At 47.6% G+C, this 12188-nt stretch overlaps 1 protein-coding gene across 1 annotated transcript in view; it reads right to left on the reverse strand.

The window, feature by feature from the left end:
* Nucleotides 1–12188, reverse strand: part of CPS1 (carbamoyl-phosphate synthase 1) — a 153504-nt gene that overhangs the window by 63760 nt on the left and 77556 nt on the right. Inside the window, exon 21 of the mRNA XM_064163922.1 lies at nucleotides 9367–9485. Within this exon, the coding sequence (XP_064019992.1) occupies nucleotides 9367–9485 (119 nt within the window). The remainder of the gene's footprint in view (nucleotides 1–9366; nucleotides 9486–12188) is intronic.

Raw genomic sequence — 12188 nt, forward strand, 5'->3', positions numbered from 1 at the left:
CAGCACCTCGCTCTCCTCGCTGTGAAGAGCTTGCTCCCACTGCCCAGAACTGCTGTATGTTCTTCTTTCCCTGCATTTGCTTTGCAGAAGTCCTAGTTTTTGCTGTTGGTTTCAAGTGCATTTCCTTCCCTAGCCATCTCTGCAGCTCAGCACTTTCTTGCCCATTTTGCATCTGTTTTGGGTTTTTTTTTCCTCCATCTTTTCCTTTCTCTCCTTGACTCCCTGTGCTTTTGTCTCTCCCAAACTATCTTGGTTCCACTGTGATCCCACCAATGGCCTTTATAGCTTCTGCCTGCCTCTGTTTCTAAAATACCTTTTCTCAGCTTAGCTTTTGCCCAAACATCAACCAGCCTGTGTATTTTTATCAGCACTTTTGCTTTTCATCTTCATCGCCAAGAGCATTCTTGCCTGCCTGATAAATCAATAGTTTATGAGCAAGCAAGCTCTGAATCAGGAGAAAGAAATGATTAACAAACAAGCAATTTTCCTAAATCAGAGCCTTTGAATTATGTCCTTTGCTTGATGGTATTTTTAAATAAATAGCATTATGGTATTTGAGGGAGAGGAGGGGGGTGAGGCCACTTTATGGAATGTGACAGGAATCTGAAGCATGAAAGAGAGTCGTTGGATTGGATCTTCTCCCCCCAGCTCAGGCACAGAGCATCTCTGCCGCCCTCAGTACAGTCAGCATGGCTTAAAAGAGGTGAGAGTCACAGATGTGTCTCGATGACTGCTCTATCAGGTGCCTATGTAGATGGGCTTTCCTCTATGAACTCCCCAATGCCACCTCTACTTCCCCTGCAGTGTGAGACCAGAACTCTCCACTTGACCATAACAGCACAGCAGAGAGCTGGTGCAGAAATGCAAGGCTGACTGTAACTGCTGTCCCAGACGGGCACCAGCAACCAGCTTGCTCTGCCCTGAGGCAGCTCCAGGCACCAGCAACTCCTCGGCAATTCCCCACTGCATCTCACTCTCACTCCTGCAGAAGGATACAGTCCTGCCTACTCCAGCAGGCTGAGCTGCCCAGTCTTTGGACTTTGTAGTGGTTTAAGGCTTATTGGAATATTCTAAGAAGAGAAATAGGATTGTTGGCTGTAAAAGAACAATAAGGCTAAGGTCATTCATTGGTTTGCTAAGAGGGATAAAAAGCCCAAGTACAAACAACTTTTCTTTTTTGCTTTTGGCCACTGGATCTGTTAGCTTCTTTGTTCCACTCCAATGTCTTCCACTAGCCTTGGCTAACCAGATAACAGTTGAGCTTTGCTGGTTGTTTTCTAGCTGAGGGGAGAGAGAGGGTGGCCTTGTCCCCTTCTGGAGTTTCTTTGTCCAAGGTGAAAGATTGGATTTCTGTATTATCTCTAAACTGTACAGAATTGTAAATACATGTCAATCTATTGTGTCTAGATGCGTGTAAATTTAGCTCTGCTGTAAATAGAGCTTTAGCTTCTATGCCCTCTGAGTTGGTCTGGTTAATTTCAGTTGAGGGGGTTGGGCAAGGGAAGTTCCAGCCCACCACAGACTTAGTCCTGGGTGCAGAAAGACTTTCCAAAACAAGACCCACTGGGTTTGCTTTTCAGAAGTCCTAGTTTTTGCTGTTGATTTCAAGAGCATTGTCTTCCCTGGCCACCTCTGCAGCTCAACAATGTCAGAAGGCAACGGTCCTGCTTAATCCAGCAGGCTGAACTGCCCAGCCTTTGGACTTAGTTCTGGCTGCAGAAAGGCTTTCCAAAATAAGACCTGCTTTGGTCAAAGTCTGCAGGTCCCATGCACTAACACCTCCGCCACAAAACTCCTCTGCTTTCGCTCAGCCCTTTCTGCTTGCTGATCTTTGCTCTGAAACAGAACTTCTTCATAAGCCATGAATGTCAGAACTGAAGGCATGGATGAGCATTTCACAGAAGGAAACAAAGCAAAACCTGCCAGTTCTCTGGCAAAACAGATGCTAACTGTCACCAGCTGTTAAGAAGGATGCACCCACATTAGATTTGTGTCCTGGATTCAGCATTCCCCAAGCACAAGTGAGTAGACCTGACACCAAAAAAAAGGAGCCTGTTTCAGTGCAGGTTACTCCCTTGCTCTCCCTCCCTTCTGCCTCAGAAGCACACAAAGCTGGCTGTCCTTTGATTATTGACAGAGAAAGAACACTGCCTTAATTCATACCTTGTTTCAGTTCAGCTTTTACTATCTCATTATGACAATACATTCTCTCTTACACACACACACACAACCAGCAGGGTGGGCAGAAGAGAAGCAGTGATTATTTGGTGACATGTTTTCTTTGCCTTGGGCTAGCACCTTAAATTAGGCTAGGATACTTACATGAGAAAAGGTAACCACCTTGTACAGGATGCAAGACAAAAGATGAGCAGCTCAAGAGGAAATGAAACTCTGGATTTTTACCTCTGCTACTCTCAGCGCATGATAAAGAAGAGACAGGAGAAGTAGCTTTCAGTCACAGAATCACAGAGAACATCTGGTTGGAAGAGGCCTCCAAGCTCATCCAGTCCAACCCTCCAGCCAGCATTGCAGGGGCAGCACCAAACCATGTCCCTAAGCACCGCTCCACAGGCTGCTCAAACACCTCCAGCCATGGGGACTGCAGCACTGCCCTGGGCAGAACATTCCATGGCTGAGAACCCTCTCTGGGAAGAAATATTTCCTAGCATCCAGCCTGCACCTCCCCTGGGGCAGCTTGGAACCATTTCCTCTGCTCCTGTCCCTTGCCCCCAAGGGAGTCAATGCAGCTGCTAAGAAAGGTGTGGTGGGAGCCTCTACTCCAGCAGCACCTCGGCAGAAATTCTTTCCTTTCTTACTGCCATGGAGGCAGTTCAGTATGGAGGGAACTTACCCAGCTTGCTACAAGGCAGGAAAGGTTAGAAGTGACAACCCAGCCCTGAGGATGTAACAGTTTTACCGTTCAGTGTTGACACAGAAAATTATCAAGAGTCAAACATCCAGCAGAGCTGATCCCCAAACACCCTAAACCAGAATCTGTCACAAGGTAAGAAATGGCCAAAAGCCTCTGAGGGCAGGTCCCAGGCCAAACATGCAAACAGTATGGTAAGGTGGTGCTGATCTTCCAGACAGAAAACTAAGAGGCAGAGAGTGATGACTTTTAAGATCCAGCTTCCCCACTGCCTTTGTTCAGGGAGCCCTTTAGACTTGCTGGAGACACGGAAGCCAGCAAGAAGGCAATCAGGCTGATCTTTGTGAAAGTAAATGGCCCTCTCAAGAGCTCACCAGAAATCCAGAACTAAAAAGGCTATTTCCAAACACATGACCTAGGTCTCCATCACAGCCTCCCACTTTCCCCTAGAGCTTCACTTTTCAAACACAGAGCAAAACTTTGTCTAGAGAAGTTCCCTTGCTGGTCTGTGACAAACTCGAAGGCAAAGTCTGAGACAAGGGAAGACTCTTGTAACGCTCCTGTTTCCTTTGCAGCGTGACCCAAGTTCTGGAGCTTCAGAAGCCGACGATTCTGGTTTTGCACACTGCCATAACCCCTCAGTGGCTCTTTCCTTCCTCGGTGGCCAAAGCTGCCTGCACATTTTGTGGTCTATGAACAACACAGACCTTTCCCAGCCCTTGCTTGAACCTCTGCATCAGCTTCCAGTCTTGATTTATTGATCCTTTTTGCTTAAAAATTGCACCCTGTCATCTTTGCAATGCCATCCGCTCACTTCTTCAACAACAAAAGATAAAAGGAAATGGAATAAATTCCCCTTAATGAGGAAATTTTTACCTGGCACAGAGAACCTGGGAGAAATCTGTTAACAGGCTGGAGCAACACCGGCAGCACTGCCAGGAGAGCCTGCTTGTTTCAGCAGGGCCTTCTCTTCCACTTGACCAGCTTTCATCTCATCTGCCAATCTAGGAGTGATGCTAAATAAGCATGCTGGCAGGCAGCCCCAGCTTGCTGTGGGAAGAGGCACTGCTAGTCTTGTCTTTCAAAATCAGGCTCTGCTGCACTGTAGATACATTGTCAGGCTTGTGCCTGTCCATGCACTGCTTAGCTGTGCGCTGTGTGTCTTGATGAAAAGAAGCAGGAAAGTTTTTGCAACAGAAGGCCAAAGCCTGAGCTGGTGGTGTGTGGTACACAGTTACTGCATCAGTTAACATCTGCACTGCAAGCCCACAGGCTCGGCCCTGCAGGTCACCTCTGGTTTATCTCAACAGCTATTCGTGTTGCTTAAACAAACACAGAGGAGCTGCAAAGATAAGCATGCTCAGGCTCAGCCCAGTAGTCTAGAATTCAGTTCCTCCTAAATCCAGAGGGGATGGATTGAAATACTGCATCCAGTTCTGGGCTCCCCAGTTCAAGAGGGACATGAATCTGCTGGAGAGAGTCCAAAGCAAGGCTACAAGGATGCTGAAGGGACTGCAGCACTGCCTGATGAAGAGAGGAGCCTGGGGCTGCTTAGGCTGCAGAGGAGAAGGCTGAGAGGGGATCTGAGCAATGTCTGTCACTAGCTGAGGGCTGGGGGGCAGGAAAGAAGGGACAGGGACAGCCTCTGCTCACTTGTGCCCTGCCATAGCACAAAGGGCAAGGGATGGACACTGCAGCACAGCAAGTTCCAGCTCAACAGGAGCAACAACTTCTTTGGTGTGAGGGTGCCAGAGCCCTGGCACAGGCTGCCCAGAGAGCTTGTGGAGTCTCTTTCTGTGGAGCCTTTGCAGCCCTGTCTGGATGTGTTCTTGTTCTCTGGTGCTGCTGTGGCAGGGGGGTTGGGCTGGAAGATCTCCAGAGGTCCCTTCCAACCTCTAACATCCTGGGATGTTAGGTTTCTGTGATTTAAGACCAGGCTACATTTTTGCTACGGCAAGCAAAGTGAACTGAAAGGAAAAAGAATGGGAACCAAAATGCCTAATGACCTGAAATCCCTCTTCCTTTCACAGCATTTGGAAACCTGGTGGGTTCCCAGAGCCTTGCTTTCAGGCTGGATTATGTACAAAGACATATTCTCCTTCTTTCCTTCACCGTCCCACTCTGCTTCAAGGCTCCTACTGGCTTCCTTGATTGCTCCTGATGTTTTACAAGTTTTGAACAAGCTACAATTAAAATAATGAGATCAGTGTATAAATTCTCTGCCTGTCTCTCTTCTGAAGGAGACAGATTGTTGCTGTTTTCCCCCTTCTGAGAAACTCATGAGATGACTAACAAAAAGCTGTCAAACGAGGGTTCAGGGGAGTGGCAGCTGTAAACCAACAACTCTCACTCACTCTAGTTCTCTGCATCTTGAACATTCAGGTCCCTGGGCTAATAAACCTCACAGTGGAGATCTTGATTTAAGTACCACAAACCTCATGCTGTGTCCTAAGACCTAAATGACTCACATCTATGACAAAGTGATGCACTGAAGCAGCAACTCACACCAAAACACAGCCAAAAAATGGGTCATACGTGTGGCCCTCCAAGCCTGTTTTCTATCTCCTGGTGAAAGACAGCTTTGAGGTCTTTGCTGGGATGCCAAGGAACAGACCATTCTGCTTCTGATACTGTACATAGCAGTTACACAAATCCCATAATGGCTTCTAGAGGGTGGTCTCTGTACATCCTCTGTCGAGGAAGAAATGTCTTCTGCATTCTTAGAGATATACAGATGTTTTGAAAGAGATACAGCTGTGGGATTACTGCCAATGTCTGTATAAGAGAAAGTATTTTATCATGGAATCACAGAAACATTCACATTGGAAAAGCCCCTCAGGATCAACAAGTTCAACCTAAACTCTGCTCCACAAGGTTCACCCTAAGCTATATCCCCAAGCATCACACCCAAACCACCTTGAAACACAGCCAAACTTGAGGACTCCACCAGCGGCCAGCTTCAGTGCCTCACCACTCTGGCTGGGGAAAAATCCTTCCTCATGTACAGTCTAAACCTGCCCTGCTGCAGCTTGAGGCCATTGCCTCTTGTTCTCTGGCTAATGCCCTGTGAGAAGAGACCAGCACCAACCTCTCCACAAGGGCCTTTCAGGGAGCTGTACAGAGCCAGGAGGTCTCCCCTCAGCCTCCTCTTCTTCACACTAACCATCCTCAGCTCCTTTAGTCTCTCCTCATCAGATTTATTCTGCAGGCCCTTCACAGCTTCCTTGCCTTCCTCTGCACTGCCTCCAGCACCTCCATGTCTCATTTGTACTGAGGTGCCCAAAACTGGACACAGCCCTTGAGGAGTGTCCTCACCAGAGCAGAGTCCAAGGGGACAATCCCCTCCCTGCTCCTGCTGGACACAGCATTTCTGACCCCAGACAGGATGCCATTGCCATGTGCTGGCTCACATTCAGCTGCTTGTCCATTACAACCCCCAGGTGCCTTTCTGCAGGCAGCTTTCCAGCTGCCCCACGCTTTGCACACTGCCCCAGGAGTATGGACAGGATGTTTCAGACAAGAGACTGCTGTGGTCTCCCTAGCAGTGCAGTACAAGATGACACTGCTCTCCTCTCTTACTGCTGTGAAGCTAGGTACATGTCAGATCCATGCAAAGTGGTAATTACACCTGGGCAGCTGCTTAATTCTCTGGTACAAAATTCCCAATTTGGCCCTGAGTATTTCCTGCCCCACGGTTCACAGAGAAAACAAAAGCACTCACCCCAGTTAGAAAGAAGCTATCGTGGTAGGCCTGATAGGCCAAAAATGGGTTTATCCATGCCCTGGCTTGCCCAGGCATGCTTTTCTGTTCTCCCCTATTCTGTGGTGGGAGAAGCAATTGTGGGGAAGAAGAAAACTCTGGCTTGTCTGGACATGTCCCCCTGCCCCCTCCTTCTGTGCTGGGAGAAGCAACCATGGGAGGGGAGGGTGAAAGCCCTGGCTTCACCTAATATGGTCAAGCTTGGTAAAGTGCCATTCTGATTGGCTAATCTCTGTCCAAAGCCCCATTAGTCTTGGGTGGATGTTGATAAAAGAGATGAGCAGGTAGCATGGAGTGCTGCATCCTGAATTTGCCTGGAAATTCCAGCCCTGGAGACCTCAGCAGGAACAGGCTCCAGATGCCTACATGCGATTAGCATCCATAGCCAGTGTGACATTGTGCCAAGACTGCACACGGCATTGCATCCTGCCTGCCCCAGTGCAAGGCTGATGCTGAGTTGGGAATCAAGAGGGACCAGGTCAGAGACTATGCTATAGACTGCCAGCTTCCTGAGAAAAGAGCCTGGGAAACTCAGCCAGCAACCCTTCCACGTGCTTTGGGTACTGTCTGGTACTATTTTGTGAGTAAATACTTAAAAGCCTCTTTTAAGTCACTAATCGCCTTCCGCCACAAGCAGAAAAGCGCTTCCCGTGTCCCCTAGTGGCTAAGCAGCACAATTAACAGCAAGAATCTTCTCTTCCAGGATAATGCTTGCGTTTGCCACTTTAAGAAGTAAGTGCTCTGGTTTTGCCTGTGCCCTGCCTGTATAAGTTTCCAAACTGTGCATTTTTGAACCTGTGAAAAAGTTTTCTGGTGAGTTTTAATGTTAATAAACAGTTTTCATAGTTAATAACAATTATTTGCCTGAATATCAAAATGAATACAGGTTATTAATGTTGCATAATCCCTCACACAAGCACCACAAATGTGTCAGTGTCAGCTCCACAAAAGTATAGAGCAGCACAGTCTCATTTAGCATCACTGGACCTGTTCTGCTTCATATCCACACAAGATCTGACTTACATTCTCTCATAGCTCATTCTTTTCAACCGGGAATAATCCTGTAGCCCAGGTAAGACTCATGCCAGGCATGCTGGGGACTGGAAACAGATGACTGCAGGAAGAGCACATGTATGCCAAGTCTCATTTGCATCACTCAATTAGCTTTCCCTCAGCTGCTGCAGAGAGGTTTCCTGATATGGTTCAGGGAACTAGTCTCAGCTGAGGTAAGGAGTGCATTTCTCTGTCACTTTGCCTTTGTGCCAATGTGCCTTCAACACAGCACAAATGGGCATCCCTTTCCTCCAGCTGTGCAGATTGTGAAAGCCTGAGTAACCTGCACTGGTAAGTAAATGAGACTAAGTTTAAAGTGCCTGAGTTGAATTGCTGGAAGCCACTTACAAGGGACACAGCACTGTCTGTGTATGATACAAACACAAGGCTGCAGGCTGCAGAAGGGCTTGCTGCAGCAGGCCACCTATACAGTCTGCTGCCCAGTTATCAGAAGGGTGAAAACTACATGGTCTGGTGCCACCTCCTGATGACAATACTAGTGCTATTCTCACCTGCCTCCCACTGCAGGCAGCTCCATGATAAAACAGCCCCAGTGATAAAAGGACAGCTTGGCAAAATTGGCCTCTATCGAGTGATGATGAATTTATAGCAGCTAAAGCTGAGGCCAGCCTGTGGGGTCCCAAGTGCCTCATTCTACAGCACACCACTGCAATAGTGAGGAAATATACTGCTTCTGCCTTGCACTACCTTGCTTCCTTAGGAGCTGCACATAGGTATTTAAGGCACTCAAGACAAATGCAATTACAACACAGATGTGAAGAGGGCAAAAACTTGTGCAGCCAAACCATAGATTTTTGTAACTAAGGCAAGCTACCCCTTCTCTTCCACATCTCCTTCCAGGTTTTTGTGCAGCTCCAGCTCCAGCTTGTTCCGGGGGACAAGAGAGAGTAAGAGCTTCTCAATTAAAAGCGTGCAGGTGGTCAAAGAAGCACAAATCACAGCAGATGAAGCAGCCGGTGCTGTGCTGACTACGGTGCACCCCCAGTGCCATCCTGTGGTGGAACTGGTGAGCACAGTGGGTACGTGGCCAACACAGACAGCAGCTCGGGAAGGAACTTCTCCCAGTCTGGTCAGGCTGGAAGGAAAAGCTCAAGTCCGCAAGAACCCAGCCCAGAGCCTTAATTTACTGTTAGCCTTCCGACTTAGTTTGTACATGGTTAAAGATTTCTATTTGAATGTGTCTGGAATTACGGATGTTTGAAAGTGAAGTACAAAGGCAACTTGCTGCATGATCATAGCAAGGCACAGAAGCTTAGAAATCAGTTAACCAGGGCAGAAAAAATGCAATGCCCCTGACCCCTGGTTCAGTGAGCCAAGACAAGTCCTGTGTTTGAAGGCTGACTCTGTCCTGGGGGCAGCTTGCAGTCCGTCCACATTCCCAGCCTCAGCCTCAGATACACAGTGAGGATTTTTCAGAATGAAGAACTGGAACTTCCATAATCCACGAGAACAGACAAGGGACCTGCACTCACAAAAGAGTGTTCTCAGGAACTTCCTGCCCGAGGCACTGAACTAGCTTTCAGAGCAGCAGCACTGACACAACCTTCTCAGCAGTGACTGCACTGGTGCCCAGGGCCAACTAACCACAGCCTTCCCAGCAGAAGCATGCCCAGAAGAACTGTTGTTTCCTAGGACAAGGCTGTTGTCCCTTCACGACACTTACCTGTTCACTTCCTTCAGGATCTTTTCCATGTCGATAATGTTGCGCATCTTACACAGGAACCATTTGTCAATGGCTGTGAGCTTGTGAATGACATCCACTGGGACTTCATCATCCAAGGCCTGACAAAAGGAGGACAACATCAAGTAGCCTCTTTAATGCATGCTTCACAAACAGATTCAGTCTGCAAACGGGTAGTGGCAACTCTATAGCATAAAGACAGCAAAGGTACTACAGACTGAGTGGTACAAATTGAAGCTTCCTTTACCCCAGATCCTGTCTGCCACAGCAGCAGGAAACGTGCCCTTCAAGCAGTGTGGGGAAGCACCAGCCATGTCTGCACATGCTTTGGTACCAAAAGCTGTGTTCTCTTTGAGCAAGGGAGAGAGAATTTGCTTTTCACTGAGTCCACAGATAAGTTGATGGCCGTTGGGAATAGTAGTATTAAATGTAATGATTCTATAGAAATGTCTGATTATGGTATACGGGAACATAAGCCATGGACAGGCGAGAGTGTACGAGCTCAGAAGTGCGGAGTTGAGATAAATGGAAGGTTGCAATGACCTTAGAGAATGGTGTAACAAATATAAGCAAGTGTAAGGCTGGAGCCTGTGTACGTGTTGTTGAGAGAATATGATGGATGTCTACGCTAATTAGGATGTAATTTCTAATGCAAGTGCATGTAACCAATTATAGTTTAATACAATGTGTAGCCTTCTGAAGAAAGGTATAGAAACACATGTTTGAAATGCAATAAACAGATTGGATTGCACTTGCTTACATTAAACAGTCTCCCCATCTCTTCTGATGCCTATGGCATTCAGCCCATGGCAGATGGCAACAAGGCTTGGCAGCCACTGAGGATGTGCATTAACTATTCACAGCAAGCCATACTGAGCCCTTCACCTGCACCCCTCATTGCTCACATCACCTAGATCTGGTGGATGAGAAGCTCACTATGAGCCACCAGTGCACTCTTGCAGTCCAGAGAACCAATCAGGTCCCTCCAGAGGGCTGGAGCTGCTCTGCTGTGGGGAAAGGCTGAGAGAGTTGGAGTTGTTCAGTCTGGAGAGGAGAAGGATCCCAGGAAACCTTATTGTGGCTTTCCAGTGTCTAAAGAGAGTTACAAAAAAGCTGGGGAAGGACTTTTTAGGGTGTCAGGTAATGATAGGACTTGGGGGGGTGGATCCAAGCTATAGTAGGAAAGATTTGGATTAGATGTTAGGAATAAGTTCTTCCCCATAAGGGTGGTGAGACACTGGCACAGGTTGCTCAAGGAGGTGGTGGAAGCCTCATCCCTGGAAGTTTTTAAGGTCAGGATGTGGCTCTGGGCAACCTGGTCCAGTGGGAAGTGTCCTTGCCTGTGGCAGGGGAGTTAGAACTAGATGATGCTTAAGGTCCCTTCCAACCCTGACAATTCCATGATTCTGTGATCTCAGACCCACTGCCAACCTTCTAACTGCACATGACAAAGAGCGAGGTCCAGATTCTCAGCAGTGGAGGAATCTTTTTGCTTTGGAGCATAGATCTCTATTTACTCTTGAAATACAAGGCTGAATTAAAACACATGGCCTTGAAAGAATCCTGGAGCAAGGGAAGGTCTAGGCCTGGGTAACACACTGCAGCTACAGCATAGCTCAGGTTTCTCTCTCTGTATCTCAAGTTAACATCAAGACCATTTAAACTCCCCTGCTTTGTCCCGGTGGAGCTATTTTTTTACATGATTATTTTTATCCAACTGTTTGTAATCATGGGGCAAAAAGGAGCCCACCTCCAGTTGATAACAGAACAACGTTTTATAGGGCACTGCAGTATTAAAAATACATCTCAGAGGAATACAACAGAGAATCCTCCAACGGACTTGCATTGGGGAGTAGCTGTACCTTGAGGCATCGCAGTTGGGTCTTCTATCACCAGCATATTCTGAGTGTCACCAGTGGTGCAGTTACAATTCTCCTGCTGTAATCAACCATAAATAACACCTGCAAGGTATCTTTGCTGAGCTGAAGTAATCAGCCTCATTAATTTGTTACCACACTTAATTGTTTTCTTACAGGGCAGCATGCCTGGTACAAAGCCAGGGCAGTATCACTGAAGCAAGCTCCAGCATTTGTCCAGGAATTAGTCTGACACACTGCACTAACTCCCCTTTGATAGCTCCTCAAACTGAGGACCCAGGGCTGCACCATCACCTCAGGCTCCAGTGTTGCTCAGCTTTATGCCAGCTGACAGAAATGCACAGGTCACCTCACTGCGTGCTCCAAGAAGTCACCTCCCAGATGGGCAGGGGATGGGGAAGATCCCCCATTGGGCACTGCAAAACACCCACACCACCTTCCATCTTCTCTAAAGTATTTCCAGGCAGCTTGCCAAGCTTTTCTCACAATTAATTCTCTTGTTTTAAGAGGTAATAAGCTGTCAACTTGAATAGTAGCAGTGAAAAAATCACTAATGCACGTTTTCCTCCTTGAGAGTAGCAGTCGGTTGAACCTCCAGCTAGCTCTTGGCATCCAAGAGCCACTGAAAAGAGAAGCCTGGGGCCATCAGTGTGGTCCCAGAGTCCTGGCAGTAACCAGGGTGGGCATCTCACATATTTCTGGTTCTAATATTGCTACGAGGCAACTGGTAAGCAGTCCCTCCCATCCCAGCTCCTCAGCACTTGGAGGGTCATGCTGCCCTATTAGTGGAACATGAGCAGGTCTTTCTTCTGCCCATCTGTTTTAACAAAGCTTATGCAGTCTTGCACATCTTGAGGATCTCCTACCTTCACTCAATAGTCCAAGTCACACATGCACATGCAGCTCTTGTGACCACACACACTCAGC

The sequence above is a fragment of the Pogoniulus pusillus genome, chromosome 24 (assembly GCF_015220805.1).
Source record: "Pogoniulus pusillus isolate bPogPus1 chromosome 24, bPogPus1.pri, whole genome shotgun sequence".
Lineage (NCBI taxonomy): Eukaryota > Metazoa > Chordata > Aves > Piciformes > Lybiidae > Pogoniulus > Pogoniulus pusillus.